The sequence below is a fragment of the Rana temporaria genome, chromosome 2 (assembly GCF_905171775.1).
Source record: "Rana temporaria chromosome 2, aRanTem1.1, whole genome shotgun sequence".
Lineage (NCBI taxonomy): Eukaryota > Metazoa > Chordata > Amphibia > Anura > Ranidae > Rana > Rana temporaria.
Genome location: NC_053490.1, coordinates 380,335,819 through 380,361,100, shown reverse-complemented (window position 1 = coordinate 380,361,100; position 25,282 = coordinate 380,335,819). Strand labels below are relative to the sequence as shown.

Sequence of the window (25,282 nt, the reverse complement as noted above, 5' to 3'; positions counted from 1 at the left end):
TTTCTTTACCAGGTGTGATTACTTTTATTTTAAATTAAAAAATAAATTGTCCTGGCAATAAGAGGCATTATAGTGTCATGTAAAATTCTTACGCATCAACTGGTATGAAGACATACAATCACCTATTGAAAAGGTCCTATGATTCTGATCCACAGCACAAAAGAGTGAGTCTGGAGCTGAAATAAGAGGCAAAGTAATATATCAAAGTCCCAACATTGGGTGTATTTTAATAACCGGTAAAAACTAGGAAATATTTACTATGAAAACTTAGAAACAACCCAAAAGTTAACCACTTGCTTACTGTGCACTTAAACCCCCCTCCTACCCAGACCAATTTTTAGACACAATTGCGTGGTCATTCAACAGTGTACCCAAATAAAAAAAAAAATTATAATTTTTTTTTTTTACCGCGAATAGAGCTTACTTTTTGATGGTATTTGATCACCTCTGCAGTTTTTCTTTTTTGTTAAAATTTAAAATAAATAAATACAAAACCGTTTTATATTTTGTTATAAAATGTTTGTCCTTCATTGATGTACGCTGATGAGGCTGCACCGATGGGCGGCACTGGTAGGCGACACAGACAGGCAGCACTGGCGGGCATCGATAGGTGGCACTTTTTTGCACTGGTGGGCACTGGCAGGCAGTACTGGTGGGCACAGATGAGGTGCCTGTGCCCCCTCCTCTTCGGGACCGATGTCCCTTACACAAGAGCCGTGATCAGGAGAAAAAAAAGTGATTACAGAGCTTTTGTTTACATCACATGATCAGCTGTCAGCCGATCATGTGGTAAGGGGCCTCGGATCTGTGATCACCCGAGTCCGTGACCCGGTGATAATAGCGTGCTATGCATACTAGCTCATTATGCCTTTGTCTTGCAGGTGTTTTTTTTGTCACCAAGGGTTTACAACCACTTTAACCCCGGACCTTTAGGCAGCTAAATGCCCAGGCCAGGTTTTGCGATTCGTCACTGCGTGCGACGTGGCTCCCAAACAAAATTGACGTCCTTTTTTCCCTACAAATAGAGCTTTTTGGTGGTATTTGATCACCTCTGCGGTTTTTATTTTTTGCGCTATAAACAAAAATAGAGTGACAATTTTGAAAAAAATGCAATATTTTTTACTTTTTGCTATAATAAATATCCCCCAAAAACATCCTCAGTTTAGGCCGATATGTATTCTTCTACCTATTTTTGGTAAAAAAAAAAAAAAAAAAAAAAAAAAATTTTCGTGACTGCGACATTGTGACTGCAAAAAATGCATTTAAATTGCATTGTTTATTCTGAAAATGACAGTTGCAGTTTGGGAGTTTACCATAGGGGGCGCTGAAGGAGTTATGCTTCACCTAGTGTGTGTTTACAACTGTAGGTCTGACGTCATCGATTGCGTCTCACTAAAAAAAGGGATGACACGATCGATGCAGCCGCCACAGTGAAGCACGGGGAAGCCGTGTTTACATACGGCTCTCCCTGTTCTTCAGCTCCGGGGGAGCAATCGCGAGGGGGCGGCTAGAAACGAATAGCCGCGCCCTCATCCCGGATAGCTCCCAGGCGATTTCCGACCGCCGCATGTCCCGGGGGGGCGACCCGCAGAAAGGCAGGGACGTACAGGTACGCCCATCTGCCTGTACGTGCCATTCTGTGGACCTACATATATATACATGCGGCGGTCGTTAAGCGGTTAAACTTTAAGGTGAAAAAAATCCTTGAGATTTTACAACTCCTTTAAAAAAAGGACCTCTTAGCATGGATCAGCATTTTCAAAGTTGAACATTACCTTGTCTAAAATAAAATCTATAAAATTTCACGAAGTACCGTAAATAAACAAAATTATATAAAACTTTTTGCACAATTTGTCTTTGTCTCTTAGGCCCCATGCACACAAGACGCAGATGCAAACTCATTTAAACACACGTTTTTAAACGCAACAAGCGGTGTTTAAAACGCCAGTTTTTGCCGCAAATTTCACAGCGTTTTACAGCATTTTAGTTTATAAGCGTTTAGTTAAGAAACATCATAAGACCCTCCCTAAGCTCAAAAAACAATATTTTTTAACCATTTCAGCCATTTTGTGAGACCAGAGTGAGTAGCAGCTGAGAGAGCAGCAGTGTACATGTATTTAGTGTGTCACTTGCCACATCACCTGCCACAAGCTGCGGATTGTCCACTTGCCACAAGTTGTGAATTGTCCACTTGCCACGTCATCTACCACGCGACCTGGCCACGCCACCTGCCACAAGTTGTGGATTGTCCACGTGACCTGGCCACGTCACCTGCCACATCACCTACCACAAGTTGGGGATTGTCCACTTGCCACGCCATCTACCACGTCACCTGGCCATGTCACCTGCCCACAAGTTGTGGATTGTCCACTGGCCACGTGACCTGGCCACGTCACCTACCACAAGTCGTGGATTGTCCACTTGCCACGTCACCTGCCACAACTTGTGGATTGTCCACAATGCAAGCAATTAATTTTTTTTATGTTTTATTAATGTTTTTTCATCATTTGCCATAATTTTTGAGATTTCTAATGTAAAAAAATAGGTCACCCTTTAAAAAACACCTATAAACGAAATCGGTACCAGCGTTTTGCGTCTGAAATGCGGAAACTTTTGCGCATGAACCCATTTTTTTGCTTCTGAAAAAACGAGCATTAAACGCAACTGCCGAAAAATGCAGAAAAACGTGACTGTGTGCATGGACACATAGGATAACATTGAATGTGTTCAGGGGCAGTTGAAAAAGCTGTCCAAATGCCTCTGAACACGCGTTTACCAGCGTCTCGTGTGCATGGGGCCTTATGCCCATCCATCATTCTAAAAAATTTGCAAAATACAAACTGGAAATTTGCAATAAATTTTTAACCCAGGCAAAAAACTCACAGCACATATTTCTTCATACCCAATTTAGTGCTATCTAGCGCAAGTATCAAAATGTAAACAGCTACCCACCAAACTCTAATCACAGTTCAGACCTTCAGAATTACACTGGATAAGGAACGTGAACCGATTCTTGAAAAACTTTTTTTTTTTTTTAGGGATGAGCAATAATAAAAGTTGATTGAGCATTACTTTTGTTAAAAAAAAAATAGCCCATTTGAAAACAAAAAAGGATCTTATTAGAATGCAGTGTTTGTAAATAAGGAAGTATTTGCCTTGAAACATTAGCTCCATAGAAAGTCACTCGATGAACTGCTCCCATCTCACAGACAATGTTAATTCTGAACAAAAGCTGTAACAGGGAGTATCTACGTGTTGTAATACTTTTAGGAACATACAAACTTTTTAAAGCTACAAGGAGGGCAGATAAAGAACTATGACACAAAGTGAAGTATATACCACCCAAGAATCTCAAAAGTCTGTTTTTAACAAAACTTATAATATATTGTATAGAAAAATTCAAATACCTTCATATTTAATTCTGCAATGAACTGGAGTTTGAAGTTCATGAAGTTGACCTACAATTAAAGCGTAGATTTGTTATATGGCACTACAGAGCAGACATTTTCACACCTACCAAAAAGAAAGTGCACAACAAAACAAACACTTTAGGAGGAATAAAGCCTATTTAACCACTTGCCTACTGGGCACTTTTTGGGGGGAAATTTTTTTTTCAGTTTGTTAGAAAAAAAAAAAATGCAAAACAAGTCATTATTCGCCTTCACTGATGTGCGCCGATGCGGCTACACTGATGGGTGGCACTCTTGGGACTGCACTTGCACTGATAATCCGTGTCCTGATTATCAGTATCAATGTCCCTTTGACACAAGCTAGTTATTGCCTCTCTTCACGCTGTTAGCGTGAGGAAAGAAAAGCTGATAATCGGCTTGTGTTACCAGCTATCTATTAGTGGACACAGCTGATCACGTGGTAAAGGGCCGCTCTGATTAGCCCTTTACGCCAATCTGCTGAGTCTGCACGCTCACAGGACAACGTCCATGTACGCCCTCCTGGCAAAGTAAGCACGCGCTGTAGCCGTCTTTCAGCTATAGCGCAGGCAGTAAACAGTCATTTCATTTTAACCCCTTCATGCCTAAGCCTTTTTCTGACACATGTCGCTTACAAGTTAAAATAATTTTTTTTTGCTAGAAAAATACTTGAAACCACCAAACATATATATTTTTTAGCAGAAACCCTAGAGAATAAAATGGTAATTGTTGCAACATGTGACACTGCATTTGTGCAGCAGCCTTTCAAATGCATTTTTTTTTTTTTTTTGGAATACACCTTCACGATTTAAAAAAAAAAAAAAAAAAGGAGTATAATGTGAAATATGATGTTGGGTCAAGTAAATGGATACCCAAAATGTCATGCTTGAAAATTGCGCACGCTCGTGGAATAGGTTTTGGACGTGCCCGCCTCCCCGCTTGTAATAACAGCTGATCCGTATTGATTGTTATTACAAGAAAGCCAAGAAAACACATACAGGCATTCCCAGTACAACCCCTTGAAGTCGGTGTGAAGGGGTTGAAGAAAAAAATGGTAATCGGTCATCAATGACTCACTCCCACTATGTAGTTGTTACAGTGGGTATAAACTCTAAGGCTCTGTTCACACTACTGCAACATGGGATCATACGACTTTGCTGTCGCAGCAGCGAGAACGAAGATTTACGTTTTTTTTTTTGCTTTAATGTTTTCTCTGCATCAAGGTAAAAAATGCTCCACACTGCCATTGGCTCCTGTTGCTGGTGGTCAAATTCAATCAGATTTCCCTACACACATCTCCAGCTCTCTTCCCCTACTACTGCCTTATAAGAAGTAAATTTGATTTGGTCTTACTGCACCATCCTTTACAATGTTGAAACCAGGTCCATAAAGTGATGGGCAGACAGAAGGATGGTGCCAGTGGGACCACAAGTTCTTCAATACCAAGCACACGGCTGTGGTTAGCAGAAGTTTAAAGAGATATACTGTACTCAGAACTTTGTCTTACAGCAAGCCAGCAGCGTAATTGGATAGATGACCCTTTTTTCTCCCTCCAAGTTATACATTTACAGTTATTTCCTGGGATTCTTTACCTTTAGAGAGAAGTTGAAAGTGTAATTCCAGTAAAAATCAAGCTAAAATTTACTCATAGACCCCCCCCCCATATCTGAGCAAATTCTATCTACCCTGTAAAAGGAAAGATGCCGTTACTTCTTATTCTGAAGTTGCTCTGGTCACAGGATCTGTCCAGTGTAGAGGAGAGAGCAGCGACAAGGGCTGTAGAGTCCAGGCAATTACGTCACCCATAGGCTTACTTTGGGGCCCGATTGTGTGATTGACCCGACTTCAAATAGGCTTAAAATTGAAGTGGGAGTAGATTTTAGCTTAGTAAGGTTTTGACTGGAATTTTACTTTAAATATATTTATGGGACTCCAAATCTTTCTTCAGACAGAGCTTGTATTAGGTGGATAAAATTGTAAGGACTTCTGTGTACATTTTATTGTTGTATGTATCCCTATTTGGAAGGTTAATTTAAAAATTTAACTACCCTAAATTTAGACGCAGCATTTGAAAACAGGCAGAGAGGTTCCAACCATTGCTCACGGTCCAAACTAAAATTATCCAAAACTTTTTTTTCCCTTGAGTTGAACTTAAAAGCGATTTGTTTATTTTCATGTGTTGCCATGCTATGGTTTAAAGTACTTGCTATTTTTATGTATTCAAGGTGACAACCACAGCCGAATATTCTGGGGTGGTACTAGGCCAACAGTCCGATTTTCTTAGCCCTTTGCTGCTGCCAACCACAATCGCATTAGCCTCAATAGTTCCAGCAAAATCCATCTGCAGTAATCAGATGCTGCAGTAATCTGCACAGCTCTGCGATACATACCCACATCTAGGTTTAAATTATTAAATTGCATGTCTAGAGGTAAAGCTCAACTGAATTATGTAAAAAACTGTGGGAATAGATTTCAGATGCAGTAAACTGATCAAGTAGCCGCAGCCATAGTAAAATAGCATCATGTGGAAACACTCAGTCTGACATACCCTGTTAGAGCTGCATGAATAATCGCTAGAAATATCGCAATCTCGATTCAACCCCCCACAAGATCTCAATCCAGCATTTCCACGAATTATGTAAAAGGTAGCCTGCAATGTTTATTAACAACATTGCTCAGCATGGAAAGGGAAAGAAAAAAAAAAAAAAAACATTCTATCTTCTTATCTGTCCTGCATATTCATTTACAGATCAAAAATGTATGAACTTTGGTCTGCAAATGAAGTCAGTTTAAGGCTAGGTTCACACCTATGCAAATTGGATGCGCATCCAATTCGCATGACAGGAGATGGCGACTAGCTCTCTATGGAATAGAGAGCTATCTCAGTTGCGGCTGTTTGATAACCTAATGTTCAGGGGCTGTAAATCTTTAAAATAAAAAAGTTCCTCAGAATTGTGATCTTTATTCTAAACAAATAAATTGTGATTCTCATTTTATCCAGAATCGTGCAGCTCTACCCTCTGAAATCAGAGCCAGAGCTCCCCACTCAGCAAAGCTCACACTCCTAAATGGATAGCTCTGTCAAACCAATTCAGAGAGGCCACTGCTTCCACGAAGAGTAATGATTGCCCTCAGGAGAATGACCGTACATAACAGGTTATTTCACTGTGGCTGCTTTATCATCAGTTAACAGCAAGGCTGTAACCACATACTTTACAGGTAAGTTCAAGCAGGCTCTAATCTTGCAACACTCTCACCTTTGAAATTATAAGGCTGGAAGGAACAGGACCCTAAATGATGAGGTACACAGAAAAGTAGTATGTTTTAGGAAAAGGATTATATTTGAAAGAGAAACTGAACAGCATAAATTTGTATACACCAATTTGCAGGATAAACCATAAAAACACACTACAAATCTAAGATAACAAGGGCACACTGGAGCTATGTCATAGAAGCAGTGCTGCTGGAAGCTGTAACGATAGGCTGCAGCTCTTTATGTAATACTTATGGGGCACAGAGGTATTTTTTTTCCATCTAGTAATGATGCCCAAAAAGGCTGAATTCATCTACTATTTTGCAAACCTCCTATCCATTTCAATTCTTAATGATCAAAAAAGTAATTTCAAATATCTTGAGCATGCTTTATAAAAAAAAAAAACAAAAAAAAAAAAACACATTTAGAGAAAAAAATTTTGGACTGGTGTTGATAGGCTTTTTTTCACGTCAGCCAAGTTTTGCATACCCAATACTGTACCATTGAAATGCAAAATGAGCTTGAAGTACAGCCCCTGGCCAAATGTTTTGAGAATGACGAATACAAATTTTCAAAGTCTGCTGCTTCAGTGTTTTTAGATTTTTTTTTAGGTCAGATGTTACTATGGTATACAGAAGTATAATTACAAGCATATGTGTCAAAGGCTTTAAAGGCTTTAATTGACAATTACATTACGTTTATGCAAAGAGTCAATATTTGCAGTGTTGACCCCTCTTTTTCAAGACCTCCGCAATTCGCCCTGGCATGCTATCAACTTATGGGCCACATCCTGACTGATGGCAGCCCATTTTTGCATAATCAATACCTGCAATTTGAAATAAAGGAATATATTTTGTACATAAAGTACCAATATAAAACCACAGCGCTGTGAGAATAAATCAATATTCAAATCTAAATATATAAACACAGGTGTACAATGTGATATCACAATTATAAGTGAATAAACTTATAAACTTGTAAACATGCAAAATAAGTGAAAAAAAGTTTGTGATGCTACAGAAAACGTGACGTATTCAAAAAGGAAAGTTCATGTGACTTCAAAAATAGTTGATCCACTTTTCCAGGACATCCACCACACCTCAGTGTTCAGTGCAGGTGTGGTGGAAGTCCTGGAAAAGTGGATCAACTATTTTTGAAGTCACATGAACTTTCCTTTTTGAATACGTCACGTTTTCTGTAGCATCACGAACTTTTTTTCACTTATTTTGCATGTTTACAAGTTTATAAGTTTATTAACTTATAATTGTGATATCACATTGTACACCTGTGTATATATATTTAGATTTGAATATTGATTTATTCTCACAGCGCTGTGGTTTTATATTGGTACTTTATGTACAAAATATATTCCTTTATTTCACATACTATTTAATTTAAGCAGCAGCTAGGCGCTTTAACTTCTTTCCATTTGGCGCAGTAGTGGGTTATCAGTCGGGCGCAGTTCTTGATACCCCAATCATCACAATACCTGCAATTTGTCAGAATTTTTTTTTTGTGCATCCACCTCTTAAAGATTCACCACAAGTTCTTAATAGATTAAAGCCTGGGTAGTTTCCTGGCCATTGACCGATGTTTTGTTCCCCAAGCCACTTAGTTTTGACTTTTGCCTTATGGCAAGGTGCGCCATCATGCTGAAAAAGGCATTGTTTGTCACCAACAGTTCTTGGATGTTAGGTGAAGTTGCTCCCAAGGGATGTTTTTGTACCATTCTGTATACATGGCTGTGTTCTTAGGCAAAATTGTGAGTGAGCTCACTCCCTTGGCTGAGAAGCAACCCCACACATGAATGGTCTCAGGGTGCTTTACTGTTGGCATGGCACAGGACTGATGGTAGCGCTCACCTTCTCTGCACACGTTTTTTTTTCCCCAGATGTCCCAAACAAAAGGGGATTCAACAGAGAAAATTACTTTACCCCAGTCCTCAGCAGGCCAATCCATGTACCTTTTGCACAATATCAGCCTGTCCCTGATGTTTTTACTCGAGAGAAGTGGCTTCTTTGCTGCCCTTCTTGACACCAGGCCATCCTCCAAAAGTCTTCCCCTCACTGTGGGTGCAGATGCATCCACACCTGCCTGCTGCCATTCCTGAGCAAGCTCTGCTCTGGTAGTATCCAGATCCCGCAGCTGAATCAACTGTAAGAGGGTCCTGGCGCTTACTGGACTTTTAGGCGCTCTGAAGCCTTAACAATTGAACCTTTGTCCTTGAAGTTCTTGACTATGCGATAAATGGTTGATTTATGAACAATGTGAATCTATTTTTGAAAAGCAAGAACAACGCGTTTCCCTGCTTGATTTCAAGCACAGCACCACCCACCTTTTAAAGCTTCCAGTACGTTATTTTAACTCAATCAGCATTACAGAGTGATTTCTAGGCTTGTACTTGTCAACACTGACACCTGTGTTAACGAGAGAATCACTCGACACACTGGTCAGCTGGTCCTTTTGTGGCAGGGCTGAAATGCAGTGGACATTTTTTTGGGGGGGGATCAAGTTAATTTTTAAGGGCAAAGAGAGACTTTGCAATTAATTTCAGTTCATCTGATCACTCTTCATAACGTTCTGAATATATGCAAATTGTCATCATAAAAACAGACAGCTGACTTTGTGAAAATGAATGTGTGTGTCATTCTCAATTTTTTTGCCAGGACTGTAGGTCAAATGAATGCCAGAAGGTTAAAAGCTCCTGTCAAAGTTCTAAATTAAGCCAAAAGCCTGTCAACAGTCTTAGAAAGACAAATACTAAAAGGATCACTGGAAGCAATGATTTAGACCAGTGGTTCTCAAACCCGTCCTCAAGTACCCCACAACAATGGCTTGGTATTTTGGACAGCCATTTTAGAAATTCCCAAAACATATTCTGTTGGGGGTACTTGAGGACAGGTTTGAGAACCACCGATTTAGACAGTGCAGAACATAAGAATACAGAACAATTAAGATAATAAATAAAAAGATATTTACCTTGAAACTTTTTACCTTGCTTACAGGTATTACAATTAATACTTTGACTTTGTCCGTGTGTCTTTAGGTGACTTGTGATGTAGGCTGCACTAAGAAGTTTGCCACATATATTGCAAGACACCTTTCCTTCATGTCGCACCATATGGGTCCGCAACCTGTCTTTGGTGGCAAAGGCAGCAGTACAGGTCTGAAAGAGAAGAATTTTACAACTTCTACTGACTTAAGTCCTTCACACAGTTGACAAAATAAAACGTTAATAGAAGCATGTGGTATTGACCAAGTTATTGCTAGTTTATATTGCCATGAACGAACCTTTATTGACAAAGCTGCATTCAGTGCATTTCTACAATGTTTATTTATGGTAATGGCACCGGAATTACAAAAGATGTGTGCCTGCCATCAACAAGCTAACAGCGTAAGGCACCTTTTGTTCACTAGAACACAGAGGCTAATTCAGTTTGAATATGTTCAAACTGAATTCCAAGTCAAATCTTTTTATATAGGTTAGCATTAGCATATAGAAATGTCAGCACTTTTATCATGCAACAATTTTAAAAGATGTATGTTTTTTTTTTTTGCTAATCATACTTACCTCGGTGGATGGCGCATCAGACCGATGCTGCAGCTGTCCCCCGGCGTCTCTGCACTGAGAACTGAGCCACCGAACACCACGATGGCTCTGTTCTCACTCCTCCCCGAGCAGAGTGACGCCGACTGTCAGTCACCGCTTCTGGTCTTCTTCTCCACGCTCATTGGAGCGCTGAGCAGTGGAGGGGTGGACTTCTCTGCGGCTCGCCGAGACTGCCATCAATTAAGGCAGCTGGCGGACTCCAATTTGGGAAGTCGTGATGATGGGCTGCCTCAACTGATGGCAGTGACGTCAGCGCAGACAGTGGACTTCAGACCGTTCGCCGATGAAAACGGGTCACAGGAGTGCAAAACAAATTGCACTCCTGTGACCCTTAGGAGAAGCCCAGCATAAAAAGCTCAGGCTGGACTTCTCATTTAAAATTTCATTTATGTTTTATGTAATTATGTAGTTAAAGCGGAGGTTCCCGCCAAACTTTTTTTTTTTAAGCCAGCAGCTACAAATACTGAAGCTGCTGACTTTTAAAATATGGACACTTACCTGTCCAGCGCGCCCGCGATGTTGGCAGCCGAGGCCGAGCAATCGATTGTCCCTCAGCTGCACCCGCCTCCACCCTCTGTGAGGGAATCTGAAAGTGAAGCGTTGCGGCTTCACTACCTGGTTCCCTACTGCACATGCGCGAGTAGCGCGGCGCGCCATCACTGGTCCCCGCTCTCTCCTGGGAACAGTGTGTTTGCCAGGAGACAGCGGGGGTGCGGGAAGGGGCGTGACTCCCGCATGAGTCTATTTGGTATCTGCACCCCCCTCCCCCCTGAAAGGTGTCAAATGTGACACCGAAAAAGCGGAAGTTCCATTTTTGGGTAGAACTCCGCTTTAAAGCATCACAGGTGTACAGTAGGTGAAGCGGAGTTCCACTAGTTTTTCAGTATATTAAAAGTCAGAAGCTACAAAAGTGTAGCTGCTGACTTAAGACATTCACCTGCCCCACGGTCAGGTGAAGGGGCCGATTGAAGCCTCGCTTCTCTCCCCCGCCTCTCCGTCATTGCAAGTGTGGGCACCGAGCTGTGACAGCTTGCGACTTCACAGCCGGGTGTGCACTGTGCATGTACGAGTCGCGCTGCGCTCTTCGTGCCCAGACAATCTTTTGGGACCTGTGACATGTCCCAGGGGATTGCAGAGAGGGAGAGGAGTCGCTGCCTAGGCAGCGAGAAGACGGAAGCAGGACAGGAACCGGTCATAACCAGGTACCCAGTCAAAATATTTCGTAGCATGAAAGGGGGCAAGGTGTACTTAAAGCGGAAGTTCCACTTTTGGGTGGAACTTTGCTTTAAGCATTTTATAACCATCTACTGTCAAATTCAGTATGGCCAAGCTAATCCTTTTTACATAAATACTTTCTGCGCCCACTGTTTACATTCATCAGAAGATAAATTGCAAATATAATGCTATATAATAATGCAAAATGGAGGCATTGATAATGCTGATGTTTTTCAGCACAACTTCTGCCTAGCAGCACTAGGGTTGTTGGTTTGAATCCCAACCATGGCACTACCTGCCTAGAGAGTTTTCTTGTTTTCCCTGTGCCTGCATGGGTTTCCTCTGGGAACTCTTCACACACTCCAAAGACATGCTGGTAGGTTATTTGGCTCCTGTCTAAAACTGCCCCTAGTGTATGTGATTTAGACTCAGTTCACACTGCTGTGACCTTGCCAGGCGACTTGAGTACTACTTTGACAGACGTATAGTGAACAGTCTTAGGGACATTAGATTGTAAGCTCTTTGAGGACAGGGACTTATGCAAATATAATATATGTAAAGTGCTGCATAAATTGACAGCGCTATTTTAAGTACCTGCAATAAATAAACTACTGGCGTTAACAGATTTTTGTTTTCTTACTTGGCATTTGAAGGGCCTTTCCGTAGAATGCACATGCTTCACATGACAACTTAAATGATCAGGTCTGTCAGGGGAAAAAAAAAGTATATTTGTAAAAAGAATAGAAAAAAGGCACATCAATAGCAATTAAACACAATGTGATGGGTTAGTCCATACATTATAACAAGCATTAGTTAAGAAAAAAAAAAACAAAAAAAAAAGGTATTCAGGTTACTTGTATGCAGGTGCAGTCACTGTATATAAGAAAAGGAAAAACACTGTAAATGTTAACCAGTAAACAACTTTTAAAGTGTAAGAGCTGATGTAATGAATACAAAAACGAAGAGGGGAATCTAGATCAGAGGTAGGCAACCTGGGGCGATCCAGCTGTTCCAGAACTACAAGTCCCATCATGCCTCTGGGAGTATTTGTAACTTGCAATGCCTCATGAAAAAAAAAATAGGATTTTTGTACTGACTGTAAAATCCATTTCTCAGAGTTCATGGACTGACAGCAGCAATTGACCTTAGGGTATTATCCTCCCTTTTAGGAGATTGACTAGGCAGAAAAAACAGCATGTTAAGTGTTAAACACTCCACACAGTACAGTACCTCCCAGGGGGCGGTTCCCCATGGTACATCCCCCATCCTCTGCTCTGCAGCCCCAGTTCGTAAACAAGCAGTACAAACAAAGGAGGGGCGAGTGCTGTGTCCATCCATGAACTCAGAGAAAAGGATTTTACGGTGAGTACAAAAATCCTATTTTCTCTTCCATTCATGGACGGACACAGCAGCAATTGACCTTAGGGACATCCCCAAGCAGTGTCAAAAAATCGAGGGGTGGGAAAACACAGCAAACCAACTTCACCCCAAACAAACCAGAGCTCCTTAACGGAGGAACTTCAACCTTAAACAGCCGCCTGCAAAACCTTGCGGCCGAAGGAGGCATCCGAAGATGCACTCACATCCACCTTGTAAAACTTTGAGAAGGTGTGGACCGACGACCAGGTCACTGCCTTACACACCTGTAAAACAGACGCTTGATGGCGGAAAGCCCAAGAGGCACCAATTGCCCTAGTCGAATGCGCCGTAACCGGGAAAGGAAGGCCCTCTGCCTTATCCACCTAGAAATGGTGGCTGACGAGACCGCCAGACCCTTCTTAGGACCAGTCACCGACATGAACAGTGAATCCGACCTCCGAAACGGAGCCGTAGCAGACAGGTACACCCGTAGTGCTCGAACCACGTCCAAGGAATGCAACGCAGCCTCTTTTGGGTTCGCCGGCCGAGGACACAAGGATGGAAGAACAATGTCCTCATTAATGTGAAAGGCCGAAACAACCTTAGGAAGGAATGGCGGCTGCGGACGCAGCACCACCTTATCTCTGTGGATGACCAAATAGGGAGCCTTGCAAGACAAGGCCGCCAATTCAGACACCCGTCTGGTTGACGGGTGTCTGGAAAAGAGTCAATAAAGGGATTTCCCTAATGCCCTCAAACTGAGGTTTTTGAAGCACAGAGAGGACAAAATTTGAGTCCCACGGCGACAGTGGAGGACGCACAGGAGGGGCCACATGCCGGACCCCCTGCACAAACGTACGCACCAGCGAGTGCGCCGCCAAGGGTTGCTGAAAAAAAAAAAAAAAAAAAAAAAAAAAACACAGCCAAGGCAGAAATCTGACCCTTAAATCGTACTTAAAGAGGAGTTCCACCCAAATTTGGAACTTCCTCTTATCCCACTCCTCTCCCCCTTACATGCCACATTTGGCATGTAATTTTTTTTGGGGGGGGGGGGGGAGTGGGGGCTTCAGGAAGAGTGGGACTTCCTGTCCCACTTCCTCCTTCCTGTAGGCGACCAAGCTTAATCGCCTACAGGAAGGGGCTGCTGTAGGCGATCGCCTAGGACACGTCACAGGTCCTAGGCGATCTCCTGGCCAATTGAGCGGCGCAGCGCCGGGCTGCGCCGCTCGTGCATGCGCAGTGCCGCTCGCGCATGCGCAGTGGGTGCCCGGCCGTGAAGCCGAAAGCTGTCACGGCCGGGTGCCCACACTGAGAATGAAGACGCCGGCCGGGGAGGGGGGGGGGGGGGGGAGAGGAGCGGAGCCCCAGCCGGCGCGTCGCTGGAGCAGGTAAGTGTCTGTTTATTAAAAGCCAGCAGCTACACTTTTTGTTGCTGCTGACTTTTAATAAACATACAAATGGCTGGAACTCCCCTTTAAGGCGAGAGCCTGATCCACTCCACACTGTAAGAACAGCAGAATCCTGGACATCACGTATGTACGGGGTTCCAATTCATCTCCTCACACAGAGATGCAAGCCCTCCACGTACGATGGTAAATCTTCCGGGAAGTAGACTTCCCCGCTCGCAGCATGGTCGAGATTACCGAATCAGACAGACCCCGGTCCCTCAGTACCTGGCTCTCAATAGCCACGCCGTTAAAGCCAACGACTGTAAAGCAGGATGCAAGATAGGACCCTGCGACAGAAGATCCTTTCGCAGTGGCAGGCGCCACGGAACATCTGCTACCAGACGCACCAGATCCGCGTACCAGGGACCGCGAGGCCAATCCAGAGCAATTAGGATTGTTGGTATCCCCTCGGCTTCCACTCTGCGCAGCAGACGAGGAAGAAGCTTCAGAGGAGGGAAGGCGTAGATTAGGCAATAGTGACCTCACGGAGCCACCAACGCGTCTGCCCACGGGTCTCTTGACCCGGCCACGAACTGTGACACCTTTCCGATTGAGTCGGGACGCCAGAAGATCCACGTCTGGAGTGCCCCATTTCAGACACGGAGGATGTGAGCGACTTCCGCCGCCGCAGCCGAGCTCCGTGTGCCCCCTTGATGATTGACATATGCCACAGCCGTGGCGTTGTCCGACCGAATCCTGACTGTGCGACCCTGCAGTATCAGAGACCACTTGGAGAGGCACAGCCTGATCGCCCGGAGTTCCAGGACATTGATTGGCAGGCAGGACTCTTCCAGAGTCCAGCGACCCTGGGCTGACTGAACACCCCAGACTCCCCCCCCAGCCGGAGAGACTGGCATCCATTGTGACCACCGTCCAGTGGTACGGCAGGAACGACTTCCCGGCCTGAAGTACCGGAGATGTCAGCCACCACACTAGGGAGGACCTGACCAGGCGACTTACCCGGACTTGGTAATCCAGAGATGAAGAGAGCTTGTCCCAACGCAACAGAATTTCTCTCTAACACTCGTGTGAAAATGAGCATACGGAACCGCCTCGAAGGAGGCCACCATCAGACCCAGAACTTGCATGCAAAAGCGAACGACGACCACTTCTGGGTTGCCAACCGCCTCACCGCAGTTTGCAGTGTCCGATTTCTCCGTGGGAAGAAAAACTCTCGCCTCCGAGGAATCCAGGACCAACCCCAGGTATTCCAGGCGCTGAGACAGTACCAACACCGACTTCTGAGCATTTAGCAGCCAACCAAATTCCCGGAGGGTCTGGCAGGTGATAGACACATCCACCTCTAACTCTGAGCTTGAAGAAGCTCTCAGAAGAAGATCATCCAGGTATCCAACAATAGCGATCCCGCGCTGCCTCAGCAGGGCCAGAATCGGAGCGAGCACCTTGGTGAAAACCCTTGGCGCCGAAGCCAGGGCACCCAAATGGAAAGTGGTCCTCCCCGACCGCAAAGCACAGAAATCTCTGGTGCTTTGCGCATATGGGGATATGCAAGTATGCGTCCTTGATATCCAAGGACGCCAGGAAATCCCCCTGATGGAGTGCCGCTATCACAGAGAGTAAAACCCCCTGAAACCCTTCCAGTAAAGGAACCGACACTATAACTCCCCTGACCAGCAGATCCTGAACATCCCCAAACAGGGCCTCCCGACGACCCTGAGGGGGCTGGAGGTTGAAAGGAAAAAATCTGTTTGGCGGACAAGAGAGAAACTATCTTGTACCCCGAGGAAACTACTTTGCAAACCCACCGGTCGGAAAGAAGAGACCTCCGAGCCGCGAAGTCGGCACCCCACCCAAGAGACGGGTGGGGGCAGACCTTCATGCGAAGCAGGTTTTTCGGCAGGCTTATTGAACCAGGGGCGCTTCTGCCATTCAGCGGGCGCCTTAGCACCCTGGGAACGTTTACCTGCCGCACCGGACGGAGGAAAAAAATGCTTGGGTGTGGCAAAGGAGGGCCCCTGTCTACGGCTAGGCTCCTTCCCTTTACCAGATTGTGGGAGCAGAGTGCTCTTACCACCCTTGGCATTCTTTATGTCATCCAGAGAAGCTCCAAAAAGCCGTTCACCCTTAAAGGGCAAATCCACCAAGGCCTTCTTAGAAGACTGGTCCGCAGACCAACGTTTCAGCCAGACAAGGCAGCGCAACACCACCGCGTAGGCCGAGGCCCTGGTGAGAAAATGAAGCGTATACAGGGCCGACTCGCAGACAAATTTTAGGCCCTGCACCAACTGGTCGGCCAGCGCCACACAGTCCGGAGGGGCATGATGCACTTCCAACCCCTGAAACAACAACTTTACCCGTTCAGTAAGTGTCTGTGACACTAGAGCCCCGGCCAAGACCGGTCTCACCACCGACCCCACCACTGTGAACATGGAGCGGGCCACAGCCTCAGCTCTTCTATCAGCGGGGTCCTTGAAAGCGGGCGCCCCTTCCACCGGCAACGTGGTCGCCTTGTTTAGTCTGGACACAGGGGGGATCCACTGACGGAAAAGAGGTCCACTTTTTTAGAAAGTCCTCCTCAAAAGGATAACGGACCGCAAAAAAAAAAAAAAAATGTATATACGTTTTTGGGGGATATTTATTATAGCAAAAAGTAAAAAATATTGCATTTTTTTCAAAATTGTCGCTCTATTTTTGTTTATAGCGCAAAAAATAAATACCGCAGAGGTCATCAAATACCACCAAAAGAAAGCTCTATTTGTGGGGAAAAAAGGACGCCAATTTTGTTTGGGAGCCACGTCACACGACCGCCCAATTGTCAGTTAAAGCGACGCAGTGCCGAATCGCAAAGAGGGGCCTGGTCCTTTACCTGCATTTTGGTCCGGGTCTTAAGTGGTTAAGGAAACATTTAACCTTTTGATCGTCCGATGTTAACCCCTTCCTTGTCAGTTTTATTACTAGTGACAGTGCATATATATATATATATATTTTTTTTAGCATCGCTCACTGTATAAGGCCCCTTTCACACGATCAGATCCACCTGTCCATTTTTTAGGCAGATCCGAGTGGGCCAGCCATTAACCTCTATGGGGCAGGCGGATGTCAGCGGATATGCGCTTAAAACAGATGGATGGTAATACATTCGCCATCCGTCCAGCGGATTGGATGAAAACAGAAAGGCTGTCTGTTTTCATGCGATCTCCCCATAAAGAACAGCGGGCCTGACAGGTCCCTGAATCCATCATCCGCCTGCTCAGCGGGGATCAACGGAGCGATCCCCCGCTAAGCTAACGGAGCCTGTCCGGCAGATCCACCCCGTGTGAAAGGGGCCTTAGTGTCACAGGTTCCCAAAAAAGTCACTTAAATGTCCGATTTGTCCACTGATTGCCGCCATTACTAGTAAACATAAAAATTCCATAAAAATATCCCATAGACGCTTTAACTTTTGCGCAAACCAATCAATATACGCTTATTGGGATTTTATTAAACAAAAATATGTAGCAGAATACATATTGGCCTAAATTAAAAAAAAAATATTTTATTGGATATATAAATATTTTTTTTGCGCTATAAACAAAAAAACGCAGAGGTGATTAAATAGCACCAAAAGAAAAAATTGTAGAAAAAAAAAAACACATAAATTTGTGTACATCCCAGTGCCATATTGCAAAAATGGCCTGGTCGTGAAGGGGGGGGGGGGGGGTAAGCCTTCCGGGGCTGAAGTGGTTAAATATAGTGCCTGGGGCGTACCCTTAGTCTGCCTGTAAAGTGGTGCATCTGTACCGTGTAGAGCAGTGTTTCTCAACTCCAGTCCTCAAGGCGCACCAACGGGTCATGTTTTTAGGCTATCCATTATTTTGCACAGGTGATTTGATCAGTTTCACTGCCTTGGTAATTCATTTGAGGGAAATCCTGAAAAAATGACCTGTTGGGGCGCCCTGAGGACTGGAGTTAAACACTGGTGTGGAGAACCTGCTGCAATTAGAACGGAAAAAAATAAAATAAAATGACATTTAAATTGAATACTTTCTCCAATCCTGGCTTTGACAGTGTTCTGTGCCCTGATTGGGCAAAGCCTTCATTGTGTCAGCCAATCAGGGCTTCCAATGGACCATGTGGCGTGCAGTGCATTACAGTGCGTTCGGCGGGCTGGACAAACGCCACAGAAAATCGGTGTAGAAATGCAATAAACCATTGTAAAAGCAACTCCCGATCAAAAATGTACTAATCCCTATGCATTCTTGTTTTGCTACAACCATTTGAAGAAAATCAGTTACCACGCTTCAGCAGTACACACTTCTGCAAACATCATGAGGCACTATATCAGGCATGTCAAAGTGAAATAAATCTTTAAGGGGCCACATCTACTCGATTCCAGTAATTATAATGCTTTGATAAGCAACAACATTTACTCAATCATTTAGCTACACAATTATTTAACTAGTTAAGGACAGGAAGTATCCCCCCCCCCCCCCCCCAATGACCAGGCCATTTTTTTGCGATACAGCGATGTGTCGCTTTAACTGAAAATTGCACGGTTGTGCGACACTGTTCCCAAACAAAATTGATATGTTTTTTTTTATCTTTATCAGTTTAGGCCAATATGTATTCTTCTGAAAAATAAAAATGTTATATTGCAATAAGCGTATATTGACTGGTTTGTGCAAAAGTTTTAGCATCTACAAAATAGGGGCTATATTTATGGCATTTTTAGTATTTTATTACTAGTAATGGCAGTGATCAGCGATTTTTAGCAGGACTGCGACATTGCAGCAGACAGGTCGGACACTTTTTGAGATCATAGACATTTATACAGCGATCAGTGCTAAAAATAGCCACCGATTACTGTATAAATGTCACTGGCAGGAAAGGGGCTAACACTAGGGGGCGATAAAGGGGGTTAAGTGTTCCCTAGGGAGGCGTTTCTAACTGTGGTGGGGGGGGGTGTAGTGACTGGGAGGAGAGAAACCGCTGTTCCTAATCACTAGGAACAGCAGACCTGTCTCTCCTCCCCTGACAGAACAGAGGTCTGTCTGCTTACATTGACAGATCCCTGTTCTGTCCCTCTCAGCAGTGATTGCGGGTGGCCAGTGGAGACCTAGATCGCTTAAAAGCAGCCGACGTACAATAATGGCTTTTCGCCCAGGAGAGCCAAGCTGGCGCAGTACAACTGTGGCAGCTGGTCTTAAAGTTCTACCATTAGTAAATAGATAGGACGCTATATTTTATTTACTTTTTTAACCCTTTAAAAAAAAAAAAAAAAACATTTCTTCAGTTGCTTCCTGCCCTAGACCAAAATTATGCTGTGCATCCCAGGAGTCTTCATGGGCATTTTTTTTCTTTCATAAGGAAGAGGGGCTTTCCCAGCTAAAGTACACCCTTCCTGCCTGCATTTCTGAGCTAAGGGCATACTTACTAAAGATGGCCACGACTAGAAATACCACAAGAGTGTGAATTAGGACGAAATTACAGCCGGGGGTGACCCCATTGGCACCACCTGACTCAACAAAAGTCAACTGAAAAATAAGAGATACAGCTGTGGCCTGAATGAGAGAAGTCTAGCCTTATATTTATAAACTGGAAACCAGCTAGAGTCTCATGTTTGCATTTTTTAACCAACTCGGGACTGCAAGAGTGAGCCACATGCAGACCAAAAACCATCAGTTAGAGATTATGGTACTCTATGTATAAAGTTAAAGACTATGATAGTCCCAACATTTCATACTCCTGATATGTGCCTGCTGTACCCTGTACTTGTATGAAAAAGTATTCTGTTCTCTGTGTTGCTTCTTTTATGTGAAATACCTGGTGTTCCTGTCAGTTCCTCTGCTCTCCTACTAAAAATGTACCACACTAAGCAGGAGACTACAATGTGCTCAGTTCTCTAGCTGTGCTGGGAACTCAGTGTGCTCTCCTCCAATGATCAAATTTGTCTAAACATGCTGCCCCCCACTAGCCATTCACTGGTAAGCTACTGTGGCCACAGATAATTACATGGTACAGATGGGCTATAATTGGCCGTCTGTACCACGTGATCACCATGACCAATCAAAGATTAGCACAATAGTAAACAATCAATGGCATAAATGGAAGCCATCCGTTGTGTACAATTGTCATGTGATATTCTGCGATTGGTCACATCGATCACATGGTGCTGGTACACTGATCTGTCATCTGGTAGACAGCGGGTGACAGGTCACCACGCAGCTCAGAGGGCGCGCTTTGGGGAGGATGACATGCCCCGCCAGGCCGTCATTTTACTATAGGCCGGAAAGGTGTTAACCAAAAGTAAAGTTAGAAAAAGTGACCAATTTCTGCATCATTTGGAAGGATGGACATTGATATTTTAGGTGTGCCCAGAGTTTGGCATTACAGCATGATATTTCTGTCATGAGCTGAAATGACATACCTTGAAAATCCTTTCCCACAAACACTACATGTATAGGGCTTGGTAATTCCTCCTTCATGCGATCTTACATGGTAGGTCATGCGGTCTTTCCTTTTAAAACGTTGATTGCAGACTGGACATTCAAATGGCTTTTCATCTGAATGGGAAAGCTTGTGCCTATTTAAATGATAAACATCCCTGAAGGCCTTTCCACACATTTCACAGGCATGGTTTTTCTTAACAGGTTTGCTAGGCTTCTTCACTGGCTGAGGGACTGGCATCGTTGGGATGCTAGTGCTTGCACTAGGAATTGTAGATGAAGACGATGTGGTAACAGTAGACAGTATCCCTGCAATTGTTGAAACCAAGGATGTTCTATTATTGTCTCCAGCAATAGTCGATATGAGTGGCACAACTGGCGCAGTTTGTATTTTCTTTGGCCGTGACACTAACTTAATTCCTGTGTGGCAGGATTCATGGCGTCTCAAATGGTAACTGTCCCTAAAGGCTTTGCTGCAATATGTGCACACAAAGGAGGTTTTAGATTTTTCTTTCTTTATTACAACAGGCTCTTTCATAGGTTCTGGGGGAGGTTGAGGTTTTTGATTTATTGGTAAAGGTAACATAGGTTTTTGATCAAGAGGCTCAACAGGTGCTCCTAATAATGGCAGCAAGCTGTTTTGAGCAGCCTGTTGTTGGTGATGATGGTGATGGTGGTGGTGGTGGTGTGAAGCTTCGTGAGCCTGAAAAAGAAAAAAAAATATTGGATTTAGAAACATTTCTGAAAACATTTTAAAATTCCAGTTACAAGTGCAAAATATAATATATATACACACACACACATAATATGTGTGTGTGTGTGTGTGTGTGTGTGTGTGTGTGTGTGTATCACACACACACAGACAGACTACAGAAAAGGAGTTAGGACAACCTAGGCTGTTGTGGAAGATTTATTAGAAAGCAATTTTGACCCAATCTGGAAACATAAATCAGAGTAACAAAAAAAACTCCCCCTTAGAGCCGGTTCACACTGGGGCGACTCAGCCGCCTGACAATTCGCGTTGCATTTTATTCAATAGAACCGTTCTAATAGGAGCGACGCAAGTCGCTCCGACTTAGAAAAAGGTTCTTGTACGACTTTGGGGTTGACCTGCATTGACTTCTATACAGAAGTCATTTTGCAAGTCGCCTATGAAGTCGTCTTCAGGACGCCTTACCGAGTCGCCCCCTAAGTCGTGCCGCCCCAGTGTGAACCGGTGACTTGTCGTTAAGGTTCCTCTATCGAGATGGTTCCTGTAAGGACTGCGCAGGCGCAATCCTTGCCGACAGAAATCTCCGAACCTCGGCCGGCATCCAGGCTCATTCCTTAACATCCCTGTGGTTTGGAGGATGTTAAAAAAAGAGCCAGGAGGCCGAGCGAGCGAAGCAAGGACGTGAGGCCGACTGGCCACTTTCCTCAAATTCCACCTCGCCCTGGATGCCGGCCGAGGTTCAGAGATTTCCGTCGGCAAGGATTGCGCCTGCGCAGACCTTACAGGAACCATATCGGCAGATCACCGGCTCTTAAACCATCCCAAAGAGACCCAAGTATTCAACATCTATGTAAAAAGTAAATAAACTGTACTGGCAGTGGTAGGGAGAATTTGCTGCAGGAATAAAATCAAGTTTTGCCTAGCCCTTCACAAAAAGCTTTGTATTTTAATCAATATATACAAGGCTTCCTCTGACTGGCTGAGGTGGATATCATGACCTCATCCATCCGCCTACCTTAGCCAGAGGAAGCCTTGTATTCAATAATTAAAATACAATGGCGGTGCAGCTTGTTTTTAAAAATGGAATGGGAATCCCCTATTACTGCTGCCGAAACAGTGCTATATACTGTATGTAGCTACAGTATACTATACACACAATAGTAAATTAAAAAGCAAATCTATAAACATTTTAATCCTTGCATGGCTGCCTGAAAATAGTCTTTATATGATCACATTGTGCGTTTTAGGCTCGACTGTTTAACCACTTGAGTTCCAGCACCTTTAACCTATATAAACTCCCTTTAGTGCAGTGTTTCTCAATTCCAGTCCTCAGGCCCCCCCAACAGGTCAGGTTTTCAGGATTTCCCTCAGATGAAAAGGCTGTGGTGATTACTGAGGCTGGGTTCACACTACTACACTACTTTCATCCTACTTTGCTCTGTGTTCAATGTTTCCCTATGAGAGCGTCTTGTAGCGTCCTACACAAGTCGGTCCGACTTTGAAAATGCTCCCTGTACTACTTTTGGTCCTACATTGATCCTACTTCAGGCCCATTGAATATCATTGAAGTCGGACCAAAGTAGTATCCTGTTCATGAAAGTAGGATGGATGTAGGACCAATGTAGGACCAATGTAGCAGAGCAAAGTAGGATGAAAGTAGTGTAGTAGTGTGAACCCAGCCTAAGGCAGTGAAACTGATCAAATCACCTGTGCAAAATAATGGAAATCCTGAAAACCTGACCTGTTGGGGGGGGCTGAGGACTGGAATTGAGAAACACTGCTTTAGTGCCAGGGCTTTTGTCAGGTTTTGGACATGCAATAGATTATTTTACAATACAGAAGCTGCTTTGTGTGGATGAGTTAACTGCAAACTTTTTTTTTTTTTTTCGGGGGACAGATAGTACTTTCCATTGATACAACACTTTAAATGATGTACTTTCATTTTGTTTGGAAATTAGAAAAAATACTGGTGAAAAACAATTTTCTGTTGATTTTGACCACATAAAAATGTAAAAGCCATATCTAAACTATGTAATACCAAATTTTATATATGGTGTAGAAACAATGGTATATACATTAGATTTTATACAGAGTGGTTGTAAAGGCTAAAGTTTTTTTTTTGCCCAATGCATGCCCTGCATTAAAAGGTAAAAAAACGTTTTGGTGCAGCTTACAAATATGTTAAATCTAATGGCAAATAGTGATTTTACTTTAGAATGAATAAACATTTTATGCACACATTTATTCATTCTAAAGTGAAATAACTATTTGCCACTAGATTTAACATATTTGGTTATTTTTATTCACTTCACTTGTTATAGGAGTACTAGGTCACATCAGTTAATTTTTAAAAGGAACAGCGCACCATTACCATTTTTGAGAATTCAAAATGTAATTGGCATTTTGATGAAACAAAATAGGAGAGGGAAGAAGCAGGAAGGGCAAGATCAGCTTTAATAGAACAGCCTTTTTTGTCATTGTATAATACAACATTTACAAGTAGATGAGGTGGTTAGCAGTTATTGCAGGAGAATTAAATAAAAGGCATAGGTTGACTGAAGCAATTGCTGCTCTTGTAGTTTAACATTATGTAATGACAGATGGCGTGTACATCTAAAGTTAAATCAGTGATGCTGTGTTGCAATATTGCAAAAGAGAGAAGCAAAAGACTGATGAGCAACAAGCTAGAATGGAGATGAATCTTCATGCTTGCTGTTAATGTTCCAGTCATTTCTCACTTCACTCTGGGTAATAAAGAAAACAAGTTTGGCAATCCTGTTGGGACAGCCATCTATTTAAACTCGGCTCCCAACAGCGACATATCGGTGGCAAAGTTTTACAATATACGTTTTGCTAGTGTAAGAACAACTCAAACATTCTAAGGCTGGGTTTAAAACTTGTATGATCAACTTTGATGTCTATTTAGCAGCATTTGCACGTGTAGGCCAATTTGAATAAAACTATACCAGTATTTTTTTTATTTTTTTTACGAAGGGCATACAGAATTTTACAGCAAGGAAAAAGACAGACAGACACAAATGTAAAGGATGAATGTTTCACATTAAGAGCCCATTCACACAGGGGCAACACGACTTCCAGTACTTTGGGAGGCAACTTGGATACGACTTGAGTATGAATCACAACGCGACAAAGTCGCCTCCAGGGGGAACCCCACGCCAAATTTTAAATAGAAACCGGCATGCGTTCCCCCTCCAAGAGCATACCAGGCCCTTAGGTCTGGTATGGATTTCAAGGGGAACCCCCATGCCGAAAAAACGGCGTGGGGGTCCACCCAAAATCCATACGAGACCCTTATTCGAGCACACAGCCCGGCTGGTCAGGAAAGGGGGTGGGGACCAGCGAGCGCCCTGTGGCCCCCCCACCCCAAAGCACCTTGTCCCCATGTTGATGGGGACAAGGGCCTCTTCCTGACAACCCTGGACGATGGTTGTCGGGGTCTGTGAGCGGGGGGCTTATCGGAACCCGGGAGCCCCCTTTAATAAGGGGTTCCCCAGATCCCGGCCCCCACCCCATGTGATTGAGTATGGGGTACAACCCATTCACCTGGGGGGGGGGGGGTGTCAAGAAAAATCACAACTTTTTAAAGTAATTAGTCAGCTCCGGGGGTCTTCTTCCGACTTCTCCCGCTCCAAGGTCTTTTGCGTCGTCTTCTTCGATGTTGACTCAACTCTTCCTCCCGCTGTAATGCCGGGTGCGCAACGATTTATATAGGCCTCTTATGACGTCACAGTCCCATCATGCTCCGGGTGGTGATGACATAAGGGGCGGGGTCACAGGGTGATATCACCCGGTGACCACACCCCATGCCTATATAAATCGTTGCGCACCCGGCATTACAGCGGGAGGAAGC

The 25,282-nt window shown here is 43.8% G+C and overlaps 1 protein-coding gene and 1 long non-coding RNA gene across 6 annotated transcripts in view; both read right to left on the bottom strand.

The window, feature by feature from the left end:
* VEZF1 (vascular endothelial zinc finger 1) overlaps nt 1-25,282 on the bottom strand; it is a 46,115-nt gene that overhangs the window by 2,800 nt on the left and 18,033 nt on the right. For 2 of the 5 annotated variants that reach the window (XM_040337850.1, XM_040337854.1), the window contains exons 2-7: nt 20,681-21,402; nt 12,147-12,210; nt 9,661-9,847; nt 6,686-6,718; nt 3,408-3,458; nt 117-176 (exon numbers count right to left, since the gene is read on the bottom strand). In XM_040337850.1, coding sequence (XP_040193784.1) covers nt 117-176; nt 3,408-3,458; nt 6,686-6,718; nt 9,661-9,847; nt 12,147-12,210; nt 20,681-21,402 — 1,117 coding nt within the window. The remainder of the gene's footprint in view (nt 1-116; nt 177-3,407; nt 3,459-6,685; nt 6,719-9,660; nt 9,848-12,146; nt 12,211-20,680; nt 21,403-25,282) is intronic. The other 3 variants (XM_040337851.1, XM_040337852.1, XM_040337853.1) reach the window with 3 other exon arrangements.
* On the bottom strand, nt 7,026-8,469 carry LOC120927288. Its single transcript, XR_005747065.1, has 2 exons — nt 8,171-8,469; nt 7,026-7,507 (listed from the first exon to the last, which is right to left on the bottom strand). It is a non-coding gene; the product is annotated as an uncharacterized LOC120927288 (long non-coding RNA).